At 68.2% G+C, this 23,105-nt stretch overlaps 6 protein-coding genes across 6 annotated transcripts; 2 read left to right on the top strand and 4 right to left on the bottom strand.

The window, feature by feature from the left end:
- The first annotated feature begins 13 nt into the window (after positions 1-13).
- Positions 14-1,824, top strand: LOC107199069 (transmembrane and ubiquitin-like domain-containing protein 2). The gene is made up of 2 exons (XM_015616392.2): positions 14-918; positions 1,207-1,824. Exons 1-2 carry the CDS (start codon positions 437-439, stop codon positions 1,574-1,576), a joined length of 852 nt encoding a protein of 283 aa, XP_015471878.1. The 5' UTR covers positions 14-436; the 3' UTR covers positions 1,577-1,824.
- A 180-nt stretch (positions 1,825-2,004) lies between these two features.
- Positions 2,005-7,532, bottom strand: LOC107199068 (ataxin-7-like protein 3). The gene is made up of 12 exons (XM_015616390.3): positions 7,069-7,532; positions 6,850-6,982; positions 6,293-6,464; positions 5,796-5,893; positions 5,570-5,592; positions 5,439-5,484; positions 5,153-5,184; positions 4,975-5,043; positions 4,709-4,752; positions 4,532-4,603; positions 4,148-4,281; positions 2,005-3,869 (listed from the first exon to the last, which is right to left on the bottom strand). Exons 1-12 carry the CDS (start codon positions 7,117-7,119, stop codon positions 3,721-3,723), a joined length of 1,023 nt encoding a protein of 340 aa, XP_015471876.1. The 5' UTR covers positions 7,120-7,532; the 3' UTR covers positions 2,005-3,720.
- A 1,208-nt stretch (positions 7,533-8,740) lies between these two features.
- On the top strand, positions 8,741-14,268 carry LOC107199066 (ataxin-7-like protein 3). The gene is made up of 12 exons (XM_015616388.3): positions 8,741-9,204; positions 9,291-9,423; positions 9,809-9,980; positions 10,380-10,477; positions 10,681-10,703; positions 10,789-10,834; positions 11,089-11,120; positions 11,230-11,298; positions 11,521-11,564; positions 11,670-11,741; positions 11,992-12,125; positions 12,404-14,268. The coding sequence occupies exons 1-12, from the start codon at positions 9,154-9,156 to the stop codon at positions 12,550-12,552; spliced, it is 1,023 nt and encodes a 340-aa protein (XP_015471874.1). The 5' UTR covers positions 8,741-9,153; the 3' UTR covers positions 12,553-14,268.
- A 180-nt stretch (positions 14,269-14,448) lies between these two features.
- On the bottom strand, positions 14,449-16,446 carry LOC107199067 (transmembrane and ubiquitin-like domain-containing protein 2). The gene is made up of 3 exons (XM_015616389.2): positions 16,373-16,446; positions 15,355-16,129; positions 14,449-15,066 (listed from the first exon to the last, which is right to left on the bottom strand). The coding sequence occupies exons 2-3, from the start codon at positions 15,834-15,836 to the stop codon at positions 14,697-14,699; spliced, it is 852 nt and encodes a 283-aa protein (XP_015471875.1). The 5' UTR covers positions 15,837-16,129; positions 16,373-16,446; the 3' UTR covers positions 14,449-14,696.
- A 426-nt stretch (positions 16,447-16,872) lies between these two features.
- Positions 16,873-19,391, bottom strand: ASB16 (ankyrin repeat and SOCS box containing 16). Its single transcript, XM_015616383.2, has 5 exons — positions 18,820-19,391; positions 18,219-18,486; positions 17,448-17,940; positions 17,255-17,368; positions 16,873-17,156 (listed from the first exon to the last, which is right to left on the bottom strand). The coding sequence occupies exons 1-5, from the start codon at positions 19,127-19,129 to the stop codon at positions 16,971-16,973; spliced, it is 1,371 nt and encodes a 456-aa protein (XP_015471869.1). The 5' UTR covers positions 19,130-19,391; the 3' UTR covers positions 16,873-16,970.
- Positions 19,392-19,447: 56 nt separating this feature from the next.
- Positions 19,448-23,099, bottom strand: HROB (homologous recombination factor with OB-fold). The gene is made up of 10 exons (XM_015616385.2): positions 23,080-23,099; positions 22,778-22,828; positions 21,648-22,655; positions 21,333-21,416; positions 21,092-21,232; positions 20,765-20,873; positions 20,601-20,686; positions 20,188-20,292; positions 19,863-20,055; positions 19,448-19,729 (listed from the first exon to the last, which is right to left on the bottom strand). The coding sequence occupies exons 1-10, from the start codon at positions 23,080-23,082 to the stop codon at positions 19,656-19,658; spliced, it is 1,854 nt and encodes a 617-aa protein (XP_015471871.2). The 5' UTR covers positions 23,083-23,099; the 3' UTR covers positions 19,448-19,655.
- Between the last annotated feature and the right edge of the window lie 6 nt (positions 23,100-23,105).

The raw sequence follows: 23,105 nt of genomic DNA, 5'->3' as shown, positions 1-23,105 counted from the left end.
TGACAGGGACACACCGGCACCCCCGGGGCTGGTCGGGACCCCCGGGACATACGGGCACCGGTCGGGAAACACCGGGACTCGCCCGGTTCCTCCCGTCCCGCGGTGCCCGGGCCTCGCTGACGGCATCGCTCTGCTCTGTCCAGGTCGGGGATGGCCTGACCCTGCTCCGCTGGGCACCGAGGGGCTGCGGGACCCTCCGGGACCCCCCGAACCCTCCGCCCGGCCCGGTAAGGTGAGCGCAGCGCTGCCGGTTCGGTGCCTCGGGAGCGAGGAGGAAAATCCGAAGGCAGGAGCTCCCGCCGGGCACCGGGAGCAGCCCCGGGATCTGTTCTGAGCCCGAAGGCGGCACCGGGACAGCTCCGGGCGTCCCCGCCGCCCAGCTCGGTCACACCGGGCACCGGGAGGTCCGGGCGGGGATAAAGGTCCCGTGGCGGAGATGGAGCCCCCGGCCGCCCCCCTCATCCTGGGGGTGGGGGACGAGGTGACGCTGGTGGCCGGGGTGGCCGTGCTGGTGCTGGCGCTGGTGCTGGCCTGGCTCTCCACGTACGTGGCCGATGGCAGCAGCCAGCTCCTGGGCACCGGGGACGCGGCCGTGATCCGCCTCGGGCCCCTCCCGCCCTACGCGGGGCCCGCGGGGGCGGCCGAGGCTCCGGAGCCCCCCAGAGCCCCCGAAAGCGCGGAGGAGAAAACAGAGGAGGAACGGGGGGCGGCGGCACCGGGGGACAGCGGGAGCGCCCGCGGTACCGGCCTGGAGCCGCTCCTGGACGTGCCGAGCTTGTCGCAAGGCCCGGCTGAGCCCGGAGCCCCCGGCGGGGAGGACGCGTGTCCCGGCCTCATCAAGATCCGCCTCAAGTTCCTCAACGACACCGAGGAGGTGGCAGTGGCCCGGCCCGAGGACACCGTGGGGATTCTCAAGAGGTGAGACCCGAGGGACACCGGGACAACCGGGAGCGCCGCCGGGCCGGCAGCCCCCGCTCCCAGCTCCTGTGCCCCGCTGCAAACAGCCCCCTCCCACAGAACGGGGGAGGGCTTTTATCCCTCTTGCTGAGCCAAAAATACCGAGGGGTGTGGGTTTTGAAACAACGAGTTTAAGAGAGACGGCGGTGGCGCGGTGGCAGTGCCATCGCTGTCACCTCCCCGTTTCCACCCCGGGTGGGTCCGTGAGCGCCGTCTCTGCCGCCTCCAACCTGTTCCCTCCTCCCGCAGCAAATACTTCCCGGGCCAGGAGAGCCAGATGAAGCTCATCTACCGCGGGCAGCTGCTGCAGGACCAGGCGCGGACGCTGCGCTCGCTGCGCATCACCGATAACTGTGTCATCCACTGCCACCGCTCCCGGGGGGCCTCCGCGGCCGCCCCGGCCCTGCCCGAGCCCGGCCCCGCCGGCCCCGCGGCCCCGGGGCTGCCCCTGGCCGGGGGCACCCTCATGGTCCCCACGGTCATGGTGGTGCTGGCGCTCGGTTGGTATTTCCGCATCAACTACCGGCAGCTCTTCACGGCCCCGGCCACCGTGTCCCTGATCGGTGTCACCGTCCTGGTCACCTTCCTGGCCTTCGGGGTGTACGGACAGGCGGGGTGAGCGCAGGGCTGGGGACGCACCGCGCTGTCCCTGTGACCGCAGCCAGCGCCGTGGGAGCTCAGCGCCCCCGGCCCAGCCTTGCTGCCGGACTTTAGCCCCAAAAAGGGGCTGTGCCCCCTCCCCAAACTCCATTCCCTCTCCCCCAGCCCCAGTCGCAGCTCGGGGGAGTGGGACAGCACTGGAACGGGCTATGGCTTCTTCCTAAGGACTTTTAAAAGCAAATAAAGGGTGTCAAGTCACCCCAGTGATTCCTGCCTGCCCTGGGGGCTGCTCTTCCCCACCCACCCACGCTTTTGGGGGGGTTATAAAACAAATCCAGCCCCACCCGTGGTGAAGGGAGTGGGGGGAGATGGATGGGAGGGGTAAAGGCCCTGCTTAATAATTAATTAGTTAATTAATTAATAATGAGCCATAATTAATGCCAGGAATACCAAGTCAAGATGCAGTTTTATTTACAGGGGCAGCCACAACCCACGCACGGGACACACAGACCTCACAAGGGCTCAGCTCCCCCGCGGGGGGGACACTCAGAAACACCGGGTGGGGGCGAGGACACCGAGCTGGGGGGGTCACAGGGCATGGTCTGAGCCCCCCCCAGCCCCACTGCAGCCCTTGGAGCCCAAACTGCAGCGTCTCTCCCGCAGCTGACGGGGCCCAGGCTGCCTCCCCCCAGCTCGCCGTGCCCCCCCAGGCAGTTTGGGGTGGTCCCCCCGTGTTTTGGGTGCCCACAGCCCCGTCCTCGGCCCCGGGGCACGCGAAGGCCAGCTTGGCATGCTCCGGTGGCCGGAGCCCCCAGCCCCAAAGCCACAGCAGGAGGGACCACACGGGGGTCCCCATGCAGCGGGGGGGCCCCGCAGCGTTCTGAGGTGCCCAAGGCTCTGCAGGACCCCCCCAGCCCAGCCTTTAGCAGCAGTTTGAAAACAATAGTGAATCCAGAGTCGAGAGCACCATAAATTTGTGAGTCCCAGCGAGAGGATGAGCCACGGCTCCGGGCTGGGGGGACAGACACGGCCCCCCCTGGGGACGTATGGCCAAATGGGGGGGTCAGACAGCCATGGGGGGGGACAGCCCTGTCCCCAGCACAGCCCCTGCGGTGGAGAACAGCTGTGGGGAGGGGAGGGGATCACAGGGCAGGGGGTGACCTGGATCCAGCCAGAGGGACCTGTCCCCCCCCGGCCCGCACAGCGGGGCGCTGGTCCCGGCCCCCCCAAACAAAAGCAGAGCCTGGGGGGTGCAAACACATGCCAGAGCTGTGGGGGTCCCCAGTGACCCCCGACTGCAGCAGCAGGTCCCCAGGCAGGTGCAGAGCTGTCCTGGGGACACGAGGAGTGGGGGGCCCTGCGCTGGAGCCGGGCTGTGCTTCCCCCCCCGTTCTGCTCCATTCCCAGCTCCCCCCAGAGGTCCCTGGCGGGTTGGGGTCCCCCTCCCCCAAACAATTTGGCACAGGGATGGTCACAGCAGCTCCCCCCACCCCCAGACCCACCCCCAAACAGCCCCAAACATGAAGGATGCAGCATGCAGCCCCCTGTGACCCCCCTGTGTGGGCACTGCCAGGCCCCCGAGACCCCCAAGAGCTGAATGCAGGCACAGCTGAGCAGATTTGGGGGTGAGGGGGTGCCCGCCTGTCCTCTGAGAGTGAAACACCCCCTCCTGTGTGACCCCCCCTCCTGAGCCAGCCCGACCAGCGAGTGCCAGCCCGGGGCAGGGAGGGGAGGCTGCTCCAGAGTGGGGGGCTCACCCCAAAACCCCAGGGCAGGGGGGATTCACAACCCCCTGAGCCAGGCCCGGACCTGCCCAGGGTGTCCAGGTGCCCCCCACCCCAGTGGGTAAGTGAGGAGCGGGTGTGGGGGGCACGGCTGGCTTTGGGGGTGCTGGGAGGGAGGGGGGGCTGTACCCCCATGTCCAAGGGAGATGCCCCAACGGGAACCTCATGAACAAAAACTGTCACAGAATAAATAGAGGCACGGGGGCAGGGGGAGGAAGGGGGGCACTAATGGGGCTCCCCAAATCCAGCCCCACTCCAGCGACAGCCGAGTCCTCTGTGCTCCGGTACCCGCCTTGTGTCTGGCCTGGGGGTGCCCGGGGGCTGTCCTGGCCCCTGTCTGTCCCTCTGTCCGTCCTGCCCCTCCCCAGCTCTGCGGGGCTCAGTTGATGTCATCATAGATGCTGGGGGTGTGGGGGGCGGGGGGCTTGGGCTTCTTCTTCTTGCTGGAGCCGAGCCCTGGGGCACCGCTCACCAGCCCCAGGTGGGGCTTCTTCTTCTTGGTCTTGCGGGACTCGGAGTTGTTTGTACCTGGGGAGGGGAGAAAAGGAAGAAATGGGGGTGTCAGGGAGGAGATGAGCCCCAAAACAGAGCGGATGATGCCCAACTCTGGTCAACACCCAAGAAAATGTACCCCAAAATGTTCCTCCCCCTCTCAGGTGGGGGACAAGGTGCTCCAGGCTTTGGAGCCACGGTCTGTTCAACCCCTCTTGTGCTGGGGAGATGCCAGAACAGCCCACACAAAGGGATCTGTGCCCCAGGATTTGTCTGTGCCCCAGGATTTGTCCCCCAGGGCCCCCAACACTCACTGGCTTTGGAGGAGGCCGAGTCGGAGGGGGAGATGTCGGAGGAGCCGTCCCACTGCAGGCGGCTCATGAGGGCCTGGCTCTCGGCCACCTCGAAGCTGTCGTTCTCCACGCTGCCCTCGGCCTCGGGCAGGGACCTGGGCACAGGTGTCACAGAGGGATGGTGGGGACAGACACCCCAAAACACCAGGGGGATGCTCAGGAGCTCAGCCCAGCCCCCACCGCCCCGCTGGGCCACAAATCCCAACCCCAGCCCTGGGCTCCCGTCCCCTCCAGGCCCCCCAAGGCTGTCCCTGTCCCCAGCCCCCCCTGAGCACCCCGTGGTGTCCCTGCTCCACAGGACGGTGACCCCAGCACCTCGGGGACCCCGAGTCTGCAGCCACTTACGCCGAGGGCCCGAGGAGGTAAACCCGGACTGCCCTGCGCTGCTCATCCGTGTGCTGGGGACACCGCAGGGACCTGGGGACGAGACACGGCACTGAGATGGCCTCTCCCCTCCCACGGGGATGGGGGCATGGCAGGGAGCCCCCCAGAGCCAGCAGGGCCAGGCTGGACCACCCTCACCTGGTGCACATCTTCTTGGTGTGTTCGGAGATGACCCCGCATTGCTGGGGAGGGAAGGGACAGGTGAGTCTGGGGGGGACAGGTGAGTGACCATCACAGCCCTGGGGCCCCCCAGCCTGGTGTCCCAGACAAAGCAGCTGCTGCCCCACGATCAGGACGTGCTGCATGTCACCATTGCCAGGCTGGAACCAGCCCCAGTGGGACGAGAGATGCCGGGGGTCCCATCCCCGGTGGTGCCCCCTGTCCCTCCTGCCCCGTCCCCTCACCGTGGTGAGCAGCGTCCGCAGCTCCTCGGGGCCCAGCGTCTCGTAGTTGATGCCGGCCGAGTTGCTGTACTGGGGGGCACAGAGCAGGGTCAGGGCTGGGGGGCAGCTGGGGGGCAATACAGCCCCCTGGGGAGGCAGAGGAGGGACTGGCAGCCGTCTCCCCCCATCCCAGGCTCACCTTGAAGGGATCGGGGTTCCCGCCGATCTCGCCTGGGCGGGAGGAAAGGTGAGGGGGGTCCTGCCCACAGCCCGAGACCCCCAGGGCCCCCTCCCACCGCCACCGGCCCGGCCAGGGACAGCCCCGGCTCCCCACAAGCCCCTCCCACTGCGGGTGCCCCACCCACCGCAAATACCCCACCCCTGCACGTGCCCCACCCAGCCAGGCTCCGCCCCCAGGCCGATGCCCCGCCCCGATGGTGTGAGCCCCCTCCCCAGTTTCCAGCCCCAGCCCAGGGGTCCCTCACCATTTTTGTGTTTCAGGGACTTGGACCTGCGGGGCGAGTTGGGGTTCTGCAACGAGAGGGGGGTGTTGGGGGTGTCCTGTGTCCTCCCCACGCCCCCCACCCACCCTCCCCCGCACCCCTCACCCCCTCACCTTATCCGATTTCCTCTTCTTCGCTATGGGGAGAGACACAGAAAGGAAAGATTTGACCTTTTCCAGTGGATGCAGCCCCAAGCCCAGAGCCGCTGCCTCCCCAGGGCTGGGAGCACCACGCACGGCTGCTCTGCCCCTACACACCCAGCCAGGAACGGGGCTCGGCAGCCACGGGGCAGGCAGGACGTGTCCCCCACCCCTCAGGACACCAGGGACCCCTCCCCACCTTTCTTCTCGGAGCCGTAGGACCAGTCGTTGTCATTGATGTCATCGTTGTCCTCCTGGTCACTCTCCGACTTGTTGAGGTTGTTGCTGCTCGCGATCCTGAGCGGGGAGGGGAGGGAGATCATGGCCAGGGTCTGCCCCACGTCCTCCACAGAGCCCCAGGATCCATCCCGTGTGCCCCACAGTGCCCTCCCGCCCTCCCCTGCACCCAGGGATCCAGACAGGATCCCCAGGAGCCACCCAGGTGGGGGACAGAGGACCCAGGGCTCCCAGCTCATCCTCCCGGGAGGGATAAACTGCTGGGGAGGAGCAAGAGGAGCTCCAGGGGGGAACCAAGCTGGACACCCCACAATGGACACCGAGGACTGGGGAGACCCAGATGCTGAACTGGCATCCCGGGCTCATCGGTGCCCAAACGCACAGCACCCCACAGGGAGGGGAGCCCCAGGCCCCCCGTGCCTCGGTTTCCCCACGGGGGGCTCCCCCAGCCCCTGGCACCTGCGGTTGGCGATGCGGCTGCTGTTGCGGCCCATGCCCAGGCACTTCTCCAGGTGCGGGGCGAAGCGGGAGGCGGCGATGCTGCGGCTGCAGTTGGGGCACACGCACTCCTTGTTCTTCCACTGGTTGTACACCTGCCCGAAGATGTCCACGCCCGGCTGGTCCACGATCTCTGCGGGGGGACACGCTCAGCCCCTGCCCTGAGACCCCCGAGCTGCTCTGGGGGGTCCCTGTGGCTGCCAGACGCTCCCCACAGCCTCAACGGGACTCGGGGGAGCTGAAATCAGTGGCAGTGCTGCCAGGGGGTCTCTGCCACCTCCCACCCACGCCCCAGCTGTGCCCCCCAGGGCCCCAGCACCGTGTTTAGGAGTTCAGGGACCCCCTCATTCACCCCTCTGGGACAGTCTGGTCACTGTTGGGGGACATTTGGGTGTTCAGCAGCAGCCCTCAAACCCAATCCCTGTGCGTGGGGGCCACCAATCCCCCATGGCCTCTCTGGGAGCAGGGGCCTGGCTGTGTCCAGTGTCACCCCGACTCTGGGGGACCTGGGGGCTCACCAAAGTCCTTCATGCTGTCGGGGTCCGTGTCATCCAGGAAGAAGTACCCGCACTTGACAGCCCGGTGCACCTCGAAGCAGAGCCCCAGGCAGGCATCCTCCACCAGCTCCGTGTAGATCTCGTGTGCGATGGCCTGGGGGGCCCGGGGGGGCTGTTAAGGGTGGGGGGCCCACACGGACACCCCAGGGGACAGACAGACCCCAGGGGGGGGCAGCTCACCTCCAGTTTGCTGTTATCCAGGCCAGACAAAGACATATCCTCCATTTTCATTTGCAGCTGCTTGCGGAGAAGTCACGCTGAACGTTCATAGCACGGGACACGGGGGCTGGGGGCACGGGGGGTCTCACTGGCACCTCAGCCTTCACCTGCACACACCTCCCAGCCCCCTGCCCAACCAAAATCCCACTGCACACCCTGGGATGTGCTCAAGATGCACTCTGGGGAATCCCCAGGAGAGAGTCCCGGGGTTAAACACTCCAGGAGTGAAGTGGGGGGGGCTCGGGTGGAGCGGCCACCGGGATGGGGGGGACACAAGAGGGGTCTTCACATCCCCTGTACACACCCCAGTCCCGCTGATCCATTTCTTCCTTCCACAAGGGAAAGAGGAAACAGGGGCTGGAATTGGCTCAGCCCCCCGGACCCCCCCAGGCTGAGGCAGAAAAGGGAGAGGCTCGGGGGGGGCTCAGGGGGTCTCCCAAAGGGCTGGGGGGCCCAGGGAGGGTCCCAGGGGCTCTCAGGATCGAGGCAGGGGGTGGGGAACGGGGGTTCGCAGGGCCTGGGGGTCCAGGGGTGGTCTCGGGAGCTCTGAGGAGAGGAGGGTGAGGGGCACTGCCAGGAAAGGGGGATAAGGGCGGCTCGGGGGGTCCCTCGCAGCTCTGGGGGAGACAAGGGAGGGCCCCGGGGCTCTCGGGAGAGATGGAAGAACAGGAAAACGGGAGGGGAAGGGAGATCTCTGGGCCGGGGCAGTCTCACATAGGGCTGGGGGGCCCAGTGAGGGTTGTGAGGGCTCTCAGGAACCGGGGGGGCAGGAAAAGGGGTGGAACGGGATCTCAGGAGTCCCCAACAGGTCTGGGGGGGCCCTGACCCTGGGGGCTCTCAGGTACAGAGCGAGGGAGGGGGAAGGGGAGGCTCAGGACCCGGGGATCCCGGGGAAGGTCCCGGGGCCTCTCGGGACGGGGGGTGGGAGGGCACAGGCGGGGCGGTCCCAGGGAGGACCCCGGGGCCGATCCCGGGGCCGATCCCGGGCGGATCGCGGGGTCCCGAGAGCCGAGGGGGAGGTCCCGGGGCGCCCCGGGACCTCCCCCTCGGCTCTCGGGACCCCGCGATCCGCCCGGGATCGGCCCCGGGATCGGCCCCGGGGTCCTCCCTGGGACCGCCCCGCCTGTGCCCTCCCACCCCCCGTCCCGAGAGGCCCCGGGACCTTCCCCGGGATCCCCGGGTCCTGAGCCTCCCCTTCCCCCTCCCTCGCTCTGTACCTGAGAGCCCCCAGGGTCAGGGCCCCCCCAGACCTGTTGGGGACTCCTGAGATCCCGTTCCACCCCTTTTCCTGCCCCCCCGGTTCCTGAGAGCCCTCACAACCCTCACTGGGCCCCCCAGCCCTATGTGAGACTGCCCCGGCCCAGAGATCTCCCTTCCCCTCCCGTTTTCCTGTTCTTCCATCTCTCCCGAGAGCCCCGGGGCCCTCCCTTGTCTCCCCCAGAGCTGCGAGGGACCCCCCGAGCCGCCCTTATCCCCCTTTCCTGGCAGTGCCCCTCACCCTCCTCTCCTCAGAGCTCCCGAGACCACCCCTGGACCCCCAGGCCCTGCGAACCCCCGTTCCCCACCCCCTGCCTCGATCCTGAGAGCCCCTGGGACCCTCCCTGGGCCCCCCAGCCCTTTGGGAGACCCCCTGAGCCCCCCCCGAGCCTCTCCCTTTTCTGCCTCAGCCTGGGGGGGTCCGGGGGGCTGAGCCAATTCCAGCCCCTGTTTCCTCTTTCCCTTGTGGAAGGAAGAAATGGATCAGCGGGACTGGGGTGTGTACAGGGGATGTGAAGACCCCTCTTGTGTCCCCCCCATCCCGGTGGCCGCTCCACCCGAGCCCCCCCCACTTCACTCCTGGAGTGTTTAACCCCGGGACTCTCTCCTGGGGATTCCCCAGAGTGCATCTTGAGCACATCCCAGGGTGTGCAGTGGGATTTTGGTTGGGCAGGGGGCTGGGAGGTGTGTGCAGGTGAAGGCTGAGGTGCCAGTGAGACCCCCCGTGCCCCCAGCCCCCGTGTCCCGTGCTATGAACGTTCAGCGTGACTTCTCCGCAAGCAGCTGCAAATGAAAATGGAGGATATGTCTTTGTCTGGCCTGGATAACAGCAAACTGGAGGTGAGCTGCCCCCCCCTGGGGTCTGTCTGTCCCCTGGGGTGTCCGTGTGGGCCCCCCACCCTTAACAGCCCCCCCGGGCCCCCCAGGCCATCGCACACGAGATCTACACGGAGCTGGTGGAGGATGCCTGCCTGGGGCTCTGCTTCGAGGTGCACCGGGCTGTCAAGTGCGGGTACTTCTTCCTGGATGACACGGACCCCGACAGCATGAAGGACTTTGGTGAGCCCCCAGGTCCCCCAGAGTCGGGGTGACACTGGACACAGCCAGGCCCCTGCTCCCAGAGAGGCCATGGGGGATTGGTGGCCCCCACGCACAGGGATTGGGTTTGAGGGCTGCTGCTGAACACCCAAATGTCCCCCAACAGTGACCAGACTGTCCCAGAGGGGTGAATGAGGGGGTCCCTGAACTCCTAAACACGGTGCTGGGGCCCTGGGGGGCACAGCTGGGGCGTGGGTGGGAGGTGGCAGAGACCCCCTGGCAGCACTGCCACTGATTTCAGCTCCCCCGAGTCCCGTTGAGGCTGTGGGGAGCGTCTGGCAGCCACAGGGACCCCCCAGAGCAGCTCGGGGGTCTCAGGGCAGGGGCTGAGCGTGTCCCCCCGCAGAGATCGTGGACCAGCCGGGCGTGGACATCTTCGGGCAGGTGTACAACCAGTGGAAGAACAAGGAGTGCGTGTGCCCCAACTGCAGCCGCAGCATCGCCGCCTCCCGCTTCGCCCCGCACCTGGAGAAGTGCCTGGGCATGGGCCGCAACAGCAGCCGCATCGCCAACCGCAGGTGCCAGGGGCTGGGGGAGCCCCCCGTGGGGAAACCGAGGCACGGGGGGCCTGGGGCTCCCCTCCCTGTGGGGTGCTGTGCGTTTGGGCACCGATGAGCCCGGGATGCCAGTTCAGCATCTGGGTCTCCCCAGTCCTCGGTGTCCATTGTGGGGTGTCCAGCTTGGTTCCCCCCTGGAGCTCCTCTTGCTCCTCCCCAGCAGTTTATCCCTCCCGGGAGGATGAGCTGGGAGCCCTGGGTCCTCTGTCCCCCACCTGGGTGGCTCCTGGGGATCCTGTCTGGATCCCTGGGTGCAGGGGAGGGCGGGAGGGCACTGTGGGGCACACGGGATGGATCCTGGGGCTCTGTGGAGGACGTGGGGCAGACCCTGGCCATGATCTCCCTCCCCTCCCCGCTCAGGATCGCGAGCAGCAACAACCTCAACAAGTCGGAGAGTGACCAGGAGGACAACGATGACATCAATGACAACGACTGGTCCTACGGCTCCGAGAAGAAAGGTGGGGAGGGGTCCCTGGTGTCCTGAGGGGTGGGGGACACGTCCTGCCTGCCCCGTGGCTGCCGAGCCCCGTTCCTGGCTGGGTGTGTAGGGGCAGAGCAGCCGTGCGTGGTGCTCCCAGCCCTGGGGAGGCAGCGGCTCTGGGCTTGGGGCTGCATCCACTGGAAAAGGTCAAATCTTTCCTTTCTGTGTCTCTCCCCATAGCGAAGAAGAGGAAATCGGATAAGGTGAGGGGGTGAGGGGTGCGGGGGAGGGTGGGTGGGGGGCGTGGGGAGGACACAGGACACCCCCAACACCCCCCTCTCGTTGCAGAACCCCAACTCGCCCCGCAGGTCCAAGTCCCTGAAACACAAAAATGGTGAGGGACCCCTGGGCTGGGGCTGGAAACTGGGGAGGGGGCTCACACCATCGGGGCGGGGCATCGGCCTGGGGGCGGAGCCTGGCTGGGTGGGGCACGTGCAGGGGTGGGGTATTTGCGGTGGGTGGGGCACCCGCAGTGGGAGGGGCTTGTGGGGAGCCGGGGCTGTCCCTGGCCGGGCCGGTGGCGGTGGGAGGGGGCCCTGGGGGTCTCGGGCTGTGGGCAGGACCCCCCTCACCTTTCCTCCCGCCCAGGCGAGATCGGCGGGAACCCCGATCCCTTCAAGGTGAGCCTGGGATGGGGGGAGACGGCTGCCAGTCCCTCCTCTGCCTCCCCAGGGGGCTGTATTGCCCCCCAGCTGCCCCCCAGCCCTGACCCTGCTCTGTGCCCCCCAGTACAGCAACTCGGCCGGCATCAACTACGAGACGCTGGGCCCCGAGGAGCTGCGGACGCTGCTCACCACGGTGAGGGGACGGGGCAGGAGGGACAGGGGGCACCACCGGGGATGGGACCCCCGGCATCTCTCGTCCCACTGGGGCTGGTTCCAGCCTGGCAATGGTGACATGCAGCACGTCCTGATCGTGGGGCAGCAGCTGCTTTGTCTGGGACACCAGGCTGGGGGGCCCCAGGGCTGTGATGGTCACTCACCTGTCCCCCCCAGACTCACCTGTCCCTTCCCTCCCCAGCAATGCGGGGTCATCTCCGAACACACCAAGAAGATGTGCACCAGGTGAGGGTGGTCCAGCCTGGCCCTGCTGGCTCTGGGGGGCTCCCTGCCATGCCCCCATCCCCGTGGGAGGGGAGAGGCCATCTCAGTGCCGTGTCTCGTCCCCAGGTCCCTGCGGTGTCCCCAGCACACGGATGAGCAGCGCAGGGCAGTCCGGGTTTACCTCCTCGGGCCCTCGGCGTAAGTGGCTGCAGACTCGGGGTCCCCGAGGTGCTGGGGTCACCGTCCTGTGGAGCAGGGACACCACGGGGTGCTCAGGGGGGGCTGGGGACAGGGACAGCCTTGGGGGGCCTGGAGGGGACGGGAGCCCAGGGCTGGGGTTGGGATTTGTGGCCCAGCGGGGCGGTGGGGGCTGGGCTGAGCTCCTGAGCATCCCCCTGGTGTTTTGGGGTGTCTGTCCCCACCATCCCTCTGTGACACCTGTGCCCAGGTCCCTGCCCGAGGCCGAGGGCAGCGTGGAGAACGACAGCTTCGAGGTGGCCGAGAGCCAGGCCCTCATGAGCCGCCTGCAGTGGGACGGCTCCTCCGACATCTCCCCCTCCGACTCGGCCTCCTCCAAAGCCAGTGAGTGTTGGGGGCCCTGGGGGACAAATCCTGGGGCACAGACAAATCCTGGGGCACAGATCCCTTTGTGTGGGCTGTTCTGGCATCTCCCCAGCACAAGAGGGGTTGAACAGACCGTGGCTCCAAAGCCTGGAGCACCTTGTCCCCCACCTGAGAGGGGGAGGAACATTTTGGGGTACATTTTCTTGGGTGTTGACCAGAGTTGGGCATCATCCGCTCTGTTTTGGGGCTCATCTCCTCCCTGACACCCCCATTTCTTCCTTTTCTCCCCTCCCCAGGTACAAACAACTCCGAGTCCCGCAAGACCAAGAAGAAGAAGCCCCACCTGGGGCTGGTGAGCGGTGCCCCAGGGCTCGGCTCCAGCAAGAAGAAGAAGCCCAAGCCCCCCGCCCCCCACACCCCCAGCATCTATGATGACATCAACTGAGCCCCGCAGAGCTGGGGAGGGGCAGGACGGACAGAGGGACAGACAGGGGCCAGGACAGCCCCCGGGCACCCCCAGGCCAGACACAAGGCGGGTACCGGAGCACAGAGGACTCGGCTGTCGCTGGAGTGGGGCTGGATTTGGGGAGCCCCATTAGTGCCCCCCTTCCTCCCCCTGCCCCCGTGCCTCTATTTATTCTGTGACAGTTTTTGTTCATGAGGTTCCCGTTGGGGCATCTCCCTTGGACATGGGGGTACAGCCCCCCCTCCCTCCCAGCACCCCCAAAGCCAGCCGTGCCCCCCACACCCGCTCCTCACTTACCCACTGGGGTGGGGGGCACCTGGACACCCTGGGCAGGTCCGGGCCTGGCTCAGGGGGTTGTGAATCCCCCCTGCCCTGGGGTTTTGGGGTGAGCCCCCCACTCTGGAGCAGCCTCCCCTCCCTGCCCCGGGCTGGCACTCGCTGGTCGGGCTGGCTCAGGAGGGGGGGTCACACAGGAGGGGGTGTTTCACTCTCAGAGGACAGGCGGGCACCCCCTCACCCCCAAATCTGCTCAGCTGTGCCTGCATTCAGCTCTTGGGGGTCTCGGGGGCCTGGCAGTGCCCACACAGGGGGGTCACAGGGGGCTGCATGCTGCATCCTTCATGTTTGGGGCTGTTTGGGGGTGGGTCTGGGGGTGGGGGGAGCTGCTGTGACCATCCCTGTGCCAAATTGTTTGGGGGAGGGGGACCCCAACCCGCCAGGGACCTCTGGGGGGAGCTGGGAATGGAGCAGAACGGGGGGGGAAGCACAGCCCGGCTCCAGCGCAGGGCCCCCCACTCCTCGTGTCCCCAGGACAGCTCTGCACCTGCCTGGGGACCTGCTGCTGCAGTCGGGGGTCACTGGGGACCCCCACAGCTCTGGCATGTGTTTGCACCCCCCAGGCTCTGCTTTTGTTTGGGGGGGCCGGGACCAGCGCCCCGCTGTGCGGGCCGGGGGGGGACAGGTCCCTCTGGCTGGATCCAGGTCACCCCCTGCCCTGTGATCCCCTCCCCTCCCCACAGCTGTTCTCCACCGCAGGGGCTGTGCTGGGGACAGGGCTGTCCCCCCCCATGGCTGTCTGACCCCCCCATTTGGCCATACGTCCCCAGGGGGGGCCGTGTCTGTCCCCCCAGCCCGGAGCCGTGGCTCATCCTCTCGCTGGGACTCACAAATTTATGGTGCTCTCGACTCTGGATTCACTATTGTTTTCAAACTGCTGCTAAAGGCTGGGCTGGGGGGGTCCTGCAGAGCCTTGGGCACCTCAGAACGCTGCGGGGCCCCCCCGCTGCATGGGGACCCCCGTGTGGTCCCTCCTGCTGTGGCTTTGGGGCTGGGGGCTCCGGCCACCGGAGCATGCCAAGCTGGCCTTCGCGTGCCCCGGGGCCGAGGACGGGGCTGTGGGCACCCAAAACACGGGGGGACCACCCCAAACTGCCTGGGGGGGCACGGCGAGCTGGGGGGAGGCAGCCTGGGCCCCGTCAGCTGCGGGAGAGACGCTGCAGTTTGGGCTCCAAGGGCTGCAGTGGGGCTGGGGGGGGCTCAGACCATGCCCTGTGACCCCCCCAGCTCGGTGTCCTCGCCCCCACCCGGTGTTTCTGAGTGTCCCCCCCGCGGGGGAGCTGAGCCCTTGTGAGGTCTGTGTGTCCCGTGCGTGGGTTGTGGCTGCCCCTGTAAATAAAACTGCATCTTGACTTGGTATTCCTGGCATTAATTATGGCTCATTATTAATTAATTAACTAATTAATTATTAAGCAGGGCCTTTACCCCTCCCATCCATCTCCCCCCACTCCCTTCACCACGGGTGGGGCTGGATTTGTTTTATAACCCCCCCAAAAGCGTGGGTGGGTGGGGAAGAGCAGCCCCCAGGGCAGGCAGGAATCACTGGGGTGACTTGACACCCTTTATTTGCTTTTAAAAGTCCTTAGGAAGAAGCCATAGCCCGTTCCAGTGCTGTCCCACTCCCCCGAGCTGCGACTGGGGCTGGGGGAGAGGGAATGGAGTTTGGGGAGGGGGCACAGCCCCTTTTTGGGGCTAAAGTCCGGCAGCAAGGCTGGGCCGGGGGCGCTGAGCTCCCACGGCGCTGGCTGCGGTCACAGGGACAGCGCGGTGCGTCCCCAGCCCTGCGCTCACCCCGCCTGTCCGTACACCCCGAAGGCCAGGAAGGTGACCAGGACGGTGACACCGATCAGGGACACGGTGGCCGGGGCCGTGAAGAGCTGCCGGTAGTTGATGCGGAAATACCAACCGAGCGCCAGCACCACCATGACCGTGGGGACCATGAGGGTGCCCCCGGCCAGGGGCAGCCCCGGGGCCGCGGGGCCGGCGGGGCCGGGCTCGGGCAGGGCCGGGGCGGCCGCGGAGGCCCCCCGGGAGCGGTGGCAGTGGATGACACAGTTATCGGTGATGCGCAGCGAGCGCAGCGTCCGCGCCTGGTCCTGCAGCAGCTGCCCGCGGTAGATGAGCTTCATCTGGCTCTCCTGGCCCGGGAAGTATTTGCTGCGGGAGGAGGGAACAGGTTGGAGGCGGCAGAGACGGCGCTCACGGACCCACCCGGGGTGGAAACGGGGAGGTGACAGCGATGGCACTGCCACCGCGCCACCGCCGTCTCTCTTAAACTCGTTGTTTCAAAACCCACACCCCTCGGTATTTTTGGCTCAGCAAGAGGGATAAAAGCCCTCCCCCGTTCTGTGGGAGGGGGCTGTTTGCAGCGGGGCACAGGAGCTGGGAGCGGGGGCTGCCGGCCCGGCGGCGCTCCCGGTTGTCCCGGTGTCCCTCGGGTCTCACCTCTTGAGAATCCCCACGGTGTCCTCGGGCCGGGCCACTGCCACCTCCTCGGTGTCGTTGAGGAACTTGAGGCGGATCTTGATGAGGCCGGGACACGCGTCCTCCCCGCCGGGGGCTCCGGGCTCAGCCGGGCCTTGCGACAAGCTCGGCACGTCCAGGAGCGGCTCCAGGCCGGTACCGCGGGCGCTCCCGCTGTCCCCCGGTGCCGCCGCCCCCCGTTCCTCCTCTGTTTTCTCCTCCGCGCTTTCGGGGGCTCTGGGGGGCTCCGGAGCCTCGGCCGCCCCCGCGGGCCCCGCGTAGGGCGGGAGGGGCCCGAGGCGGATCACGGCCGCGTCCCCGGTGCCCAGGAGCTGGCTGCTGCCATCGGCCACGTACGTGGAGAGCCAGGCCAGCACCAGCGCCAGCACCAGCACGGCCACCCCGGCCACCAGCGTCACCTCGTCCCCCACCCCCAGGATGAGGGGGGCGGCCGGGGGCTCCATCTCCGCCACGGGACCTTTATCCCCGCCCGGACCTCCCGGTGCCCGGTGTGACCGAGCTGGGCGGCGGGGACGCCCGGAGCTGTCCCGGTGCCGCCTTCGGGCTCAGAACAGATCCCGGGGCTGCTCCCGGTGCCCGGCGGGAGCTCCTGCCTTCGGATTTTCCTCCTCGCTCCCGAGGCACCGAACCGGCAGCGCTGCGCTCACCTTACCGGGCCGGGCGGAGGGTTCGGGGGGTCCCGGAGGGTCCCGCAGCCCCTCGGTGCCCAGCGGAGCAGGGTCAGGCCATCCCCGACCTGGACAGAGCAGAGCGATGCCGTCAGCGAGGCCCGGGCACCGCGGGACGGGAGGAACCGGGCGAGTCCCGGTGTTTCCCGACCGGTGCCCGTATGTCCCGGGGGTCCCGACCAGCCCCGGGGGTGCCGGTGTGTCCCTGTCAGCCCCGGCCATGCCGGGGGGTGCCGGTGTGTCCCTGTCAGCCCCCGCGGTCCCGGTGTGTCCCCGCCATCCCCGGGGGTCCCGGTGCCCCCCCCACTCACCGCCTCCCGCCGCCGCCGCCCGCGCGCCGGAAGCGCCACGTCACACGGCGCCGCCGCCAGGGGGCGGGAGGGGGCGGCGGACGCGCGAGCGCTGCGTCACGGCCGCGCCCAATGGGCGTGTCCGAGGGGGCGGAGCCACAGACCACGCCCTGAATGGGGCGGGGCCCGGAGAGGGCGGTGTCGCGATGTGGGCGGGGCAGTGGGGGCGTGGTCACGGGCGCGGCGGGACGGGGCCGCAGGAACATGGTGGGAACCCCGGGCTGACCCCCCCAGCGGGGCCTGCCCAGCACCGGAGCGGACACCCCGCGGCCGCGGCTGCCACCCCCTCCACGGCCCCCACTTCCCCCAGGGTCCATCTGTCCCCTTCCTGCCACCTGTGACCCCCTGGCATTGTCCCCCCTCATCCCCTGTCCCCCCTCATCCCCTGTCCCCACAGTCCCCTGTCCCCACAACAGTTGCCATTGCCCACCCTGGGCCCACAGGGACAAAGACGCCTCAAGAGCCACCTCTGCCATGTCCTTTATTGTCACCAGGGCACGGGGGGGGACACAGCAAGTGGACACTAGTGAGGGACATGGAGGGGACACATGGAGTGCCCTCAGGAGATGAGACCCTCGATGGGCAGCTGGAGGTAGCGGCGCAGGGAGGGTGGCAGTGCCAGCTTGGGGACAGCGGTGTGACAGCGGGTGCCCAGGTGACGCCGGATGGCCACACGCGCCAGGTGCTGCAGCCGCCGTGGCCGCCCCGCCATGTGCACGGCTGAAGCATAGAACTCCCGGTGCTCCTGCGAGGGGGGACACGGGGGTCAGTGAGCTGGGGTTGGGACACGGGCACGGCCCAGGACACCCAGGACACCCCAGGACACCCAGGACACCCCGTTACCTCCCACAGCTCGGGGGGCACGGCCTCCACCCAGCCGTCGGCGGGAGGAACGCGGTCGTAGGCGTTGAGCATCACCTCCAGCGCCGGCGGGTGCTGGCAGCACAGCCTGAGCATCTGCCAGCAGAGCCGTGTCACCGGGGCGGGACACCGGCACCGCCGGCACCCCGTGCCCCCCGCCACCCCCGTCCCGCACCTTGGGGTGCGCGGGGAGGGCGCCGTGGTCGAGCAGGAGCGCGATGGTCTCCTCGGGCTGCTGCTCCCGGTACTCGCGCACGGCGTGGAGGGCGCAGTCCATGGGGGTGTCCCCGGCGCCGTTGGGGACGGTGGCGTCGGCGCCGTGGCGGAGCAGCAGCCGGGCCAGCGCGGGGTGCCCGTTGGCACAGGCGTTGTGCAGCGGCGTGTGCCCCTTGCGCCCCGCGGCCCCGGGGTCGGCGCCGGCCGCCAGCAGCCGCTCGGCCACGCGCAGGAAGCGCTCGGCGTCCTCGGGGCGCTCGGCCGCGGCGGCCGCCGCGTTCAGGGGGGTCTCGCCCTGGTGGGTGCGCTGGGAGGGGTCGGCGCCGTGGTGCAGGTACAGCTCCACGTGGGCCACCAGGCCCTGGCGCGCCGCCACGTGCAGGGCTGTCACCTGCCGGTCACGCGTGCCCAGGTTCACCTGCGCCCCGTGCGCCAGCAGCAGCTCCGCACACCTGGAGCGGGCCGGAAGGGTGAGGGGACGCTTCGGAGGGACACGGCACCCAGGGGACACGACAGGGACATGCCGGGGAGATGTGGTTCCCACGGGACACCCCTAGGGACACGCTCCGGGTCATACTGGAGCCCTGGCTCCCATGGGACGCCCGCAGGGACTCCCCGGAGCCCCTCCCAGGACACCCCACGGGCCCGCGGCTGTGGGGCAGGAATGACGATTTCACGGGCGGGGCCCCTCTTGCAGCTGAGCCGCCCCCCACGCAGGAGCCCCCCTTACCTGAGGCTGTGGGGCGCGGTGCAGAGGTGCAGCGGGGCCGAGCCGTCGGCGCTCAGCACGTTGGGGTCGGCCCCGAAGGCCAGGAGCAGGCGGGCGCAGTTGGGGTGGTGGGCGGCCGCGCTGTCGTGCAGGGGGGCCCGGCCCCCCACCACAGCATCCACGGCCGCCCCCCGCAGCAGCAGGTGCCGGGCGCAGTCCTCGTAGCCGCGGGCGGCGGCGATGCGCAGGGCGGAGGTGTGCTGCCGGCGGGGGCTCAGCACCCACAGCCCTGCGGGGTCAGCGGGCACCGGGGGCTGCCGGACAGCACAGCCGCCGCTGGACCCCCCCCAGCCACCCACAGCCCTGCCGGAGCGGGGGGAGCAGTGGGGCACCCGTGGGGGCTGCCCTGAGCACCCACCCTGCCCCAGAGTCCCCACACACCGCAGCAGCCAGCCCGGCCCCCCCAGCCCGGCTCCCCCAGCCCGGCTCCCCCAGCCCGGCTCCCCCCAGCCCGGCTCCCCTTTTCCTGGTTCCCCTTTTCCCGGCTCCCCTCTTGCTTGGCAGGGGAACGGGAGGGAAGGGAGGGGAACAGAAGGACCCCCAGTCCCCCCCAGCCCCGTACCCTGCTCCGGTGACCACACCAGCTCCTCGCTGACCATCTCCAGCACCAAATTCGCGGCGGCCTCGTCCCTGAAGATGCTCTGGACGCGGGGCAGGTCCCCGGCGTAGAGGGCGTTGTGCACGGCGGGGTCCCGGCAGAACTGGCGGCGCCGGGGGGGGCTCGGGGGGGCGCGGGGGGTCCCGGGCAGGGAGCGGCGTGAGGCCGATTGCCGGGCCAGGGCTCGCCGCCGATCCTCCCGCTCCAGCAGCTCCCGCTGCAGCCGCAGCGAGCGCAGCGCCGAGGAGCTGAAGGCGAAGGTTTCGTGGGCCATGGGAGCCCCGGGAGGGCGGGGGGGACCCGGGGGACAGCGAGCGGAGCCCTCCCGGGGGGTTATAAATAGGGCTGTGCCCCACACACGGATGTGGAATCAAATCCCAGAGCCAGGGGCCCTATAAATAACTCCTGGGTGGTAAACAGAGTCACGGGGTGCCAGGGAGTTTAACCTGTTGTGGGTGCGAGGTGAGGATGTCCCATGGGGGGAATCTGGGCCCCCCAGCCCTGTGAGACCCGGGGGGAACGGCCCCTCCTGTGCAGGGGGAGCAGGGACCCCCGGAGGGGACAGAGGGGTGACACACGAGGACACAGGTGATGCAGAAACAAAAGAGCCCTTTAATGCAGGTTTGGGAGCGAGAGGGGCCGGTGTGCCCGGAGCAGCGGGGACAGCGCTGAGTCCCCCCCGGGTCTCCCCAGCTCTCAGCTCCACAACAAACAGCACAGACACACAGGGACAGGAGCAGGAGGGTGGCAGGTGTGTCACCTGCTCCCCAGCACCGTCACCCTCACAGCAGCTGCTGGGCTCAGCCGCAGTCAACCTGAGCCGGGGCTGAGAAGAAATCCTCGGGCAGCTCCCCCAGGAGCCCGTCCAGGTCATCTGCACGGCACAGTGGGATGGGATCCGTGAGTTTTGTGTGTGTGGGAATCGTGGAATTGTTCAGGCTGGAAACCAGGCCGTTTTCCACAGGACAGGGAGCTTTTCCTCCCCTTCCAGAGTGGGTCTGACTCACCCGTGTCACATCCATCAGCTCCCACCGGCTCCTCCCAGCTGGGACCAGAGCTCGGTGGGCACAGGGAGGAGCCCCCAGGATGCTGCTCTGCTCTGTGTCCACTTGTCCTCGACTGTCCCCAATCCTCAGGAACAGGGACACCCTGAGGGGGCTGTGCAGGGGGGTCTGGAATCAGCTCAGCCTGGGCAGGGACCTGCAAAACCCAGTGGGGATGAATTACTGGGGGATTTAACCACCCCTCCCCCTTTCTCTCGGGGGTCCCCATAGCCCAGACCCCCTTGGGGGGCCCAGCAGCCCCCAGGGCCACCAGCAGCCCCCCCCTCACCTGCCGGGGGGAGCAGCCCTCGGGCTCAGGCGGGAAGATGCGGAGGAGGTTGTTGGGGGTCACGTTGAGGTAGTGGTTGCGGTGGGAGGGGGAGAAGACCCCGACCTGCAGAGGGGGCAGAGCCAGCTCCAGCTCCCGCCTGCAGAGCAGCTCCCCAAAGCTACAGCTCCCCATTTATGGAAGTTTTAGGATGAAGGGTGAAATGTTAGGAATAGTTGAGAAAAACCCGAGGTGCAAAACCGTGGGAGATCCTTCTCTTGTATTTATATTTGCAGTCCCAGGGTGCTATGGAATGGGAATGGGGATGCACCACACGAACACACGAGTTCCTCTTACCCCTTATCCCAATATTTACATTCAGTTCCAGGGGTTGGGAACAGGTGATGTGCTGGATCACCCCCAGCTCTCCTCACCTGCCTCAGGAGCAGCACGGAGCCGGCCCGGAGCTCGCTCTGCCTCTGCTCCAGCAGCAGCTGGTGCACCGTGCCCTGCATCTCCCCTGGCAACGAGGATGGGACCTGTGAGCCCCAGGAGTGACAGGGGAGCCCCTCTGGGCCACAGGGACTGCCCCACTCACCCGTGGGGTCCCGGAACACGGCGCCAGCGCCGGCGCTGCTCCTGGTCAGGGTCTTGATCATCACAGCCATGCTGGGGACCTTGTTTTTTGGGAGCTGCTTCAGGGCTGCCTGCACAGCACAACAGGGATTTCGGGATAACCTTGGGCAGGGCTGGGAGTTGAACCCTGTGATTCTTGTGGATCCCTTCCCGTGTGGGATATTCCAGAATTCTACAACCCTCGTCACCCACGGGGATGTGGGTGCCTGTGTCCAGCTCCCTTCCCAGCCCTAAAAGCAGCTCTGAGGGGTGAGGGAAGAGCAGAAGCCGAACCCTGTGCCGCCCTCACCTTGCGGAGCACCATGACCACGCTGTAGGTGTGCAGGAAGCAGCTGGGGTCTCTCTCATCCAGCCCCAGCTCCATCTTCATGGCCAGCCAGGGCCCCTTCCCAAAATCCTCCTCCGTGGGCAGGGGGGAGCTGGGCAGTGCCTGGGTCGGGGACATCCACGGTCACCGCTCTGGAAGCCCCAGCAGCACTGGTGGGATTCCCACCGGGATCTGCCGGAGCAGGGGGGGAGAGGGGGGTTACCTGAGCCCGCGGCTTCGCCACAGCCCCGTGAGCCGGAGTTTGGGGAGCAGACACCAGGATCTCCTCCAGCAGCTTCCCAGAGTTCTTGTGGGACAGGCAGAGATGTCCAGGGATCTGCTTTGCTTCATCTGCTGCTGCCATCCCATCCTATCCCAGCCCACATCCCATTCCCGTTCCCATCCTGTGCCCACCCACTGCATTCCTGACCCCATCCCCATCCCTGTCACATCTTTATCCCCATCGCCATCCAATCCCACCCTCATCTCTATCCATCCCCATCCCCATCCCCATCCCCATCCCCATCCCCATCCCCACCTGCTGGGGCAGGATCCCGGCTGGCCCCGGGAAGCGCCGGCTCTCCCTGCGTGGGGGGGCTCGCGGGGGTCCCCCGGGGGCTTTGCTGGCCGCTGTCACCAGCTGCACCAGGTGGTTGGTGACCACCGGGGGCTTTGGGGGGCCGGGAGCGTTGGGAGCCACGGGGGGATTCGGGAAGCCGGGGGGCTGCTGGAGCGGAGGCTCCACGGAGCTGGGGGGGCCCGAGGGGGGTCTGGGGAGCAGCTGGGGCTGGGGGCTGCTCTGTGCTGGGGGGGTCCAGGGCACCGAGGAGCTGCTCCCTGCTCGGGGTGCTTGGACAGGCCTCATGCACGGAGCCCTCGGAGCAGGGATGGAGCCTCTGGCGCCTCCCGGCTCTCCCGAGGGAGGGGAGGGTCTGGGGGCGCAGGCACCGGCCGCGCTGGGCCGCAGCACCAGTTTGGGACTGGGCAGGGGGCCCTGCCTGTCCTGCAGCCCCCTGGAGCCGGGGACCGGCTCCTCTCCCACCCGCAGCTTTTTGGGGATCCCACATTCCTGAGCGTTCTCCTTCCCTGGGCACTTCCACGGCGGCTCCTCGCAGCGCCCGGGGGGCCCCGGCACCTCGGGAGCCTCCAGCTCCCTGCAGGCCGCCAGGAAAAGGGCATTGTCCAGCTCATCCTGGGGCGCTGCTCCCCAGCATGGGGCTCCCTGGAACCCCACGGGACGCTCACCCTGCCCAGAGAGCGGCCGGAGGGCGGGGGGGTTACTGGGATGGGGTTTACTGGGATGGGGTTTACTGGGATGGGGTTCACTGGGATGGGGTTCACTGGGATGGGGTTCACTGGGATGGGGTTCACTGGGATGGGGTTTATTGGGATGGGGTTCAGTGGGATGGGGTTTATTGGGATGGGGTTTATTGGGATGGGGTTTATTGGGATGGGGTTCACTGGGAGGAACCGGGATGATGCTGGCTGAGGAATGCCCGGGGATCACAAACTGGTTCTCTGCATCTTCCACGGCGGAGAGGAAATCCTGTGGGAAAATAAACGCCGGGAATGCAAAGGGCTCCTCCGTGTGTTCCCGGAGCTCAGCCAGGGGGGACCAGCGGGGCCCGGCCGCGCCTCGGGGGGCCCAGGTCACCGGGGGTCCCTCACCTCATCCTCCAGCTCCCCGCCGCTCCCAAAAAGCTTCTGCAAGTGGCAGGACTGCGGGAAAAAGGGGAAGATGGGACTGGGAGGGACACAACAAACTGGGGAGCCCTCGGTGGTCCCGGAGGTCCCCGCCCTGGGGCGTTCGGTGTCACCGAGGGCCCCCGGAAGGGCCCCGCACCTGCCCCCCCTCACCGCGCGGGGCCTTCAGCGATCCCTCTGTGGGGGCCCTCCGCGGACCCGCCGTGGAGACCCCAGATCTCTCCCAGGAGACCCCAAAACCGTCTCCGTCCCCCCGTCCCCGTTACCATGGCAGCGGCGCGACCCCGGCCCG

The sequence above is a fragment of the Parus major genome, unplaced genomic scaffold (genome assembly GCF_001522545.3).
Source record: "Parus major isolate Abel unplaced genomic scaffold, Parus_major1.1 Scaffold421, whole genome shotgun sequence".
NCBI classification, from domain to species: Eukaryota; Metazoa; Chordata; class Aves; order Passeriformes; family Paridae; genus Parus; species Parus major.
This window is presented reverse-complemented; position numbering and strand designations above follow the sequence as displayed.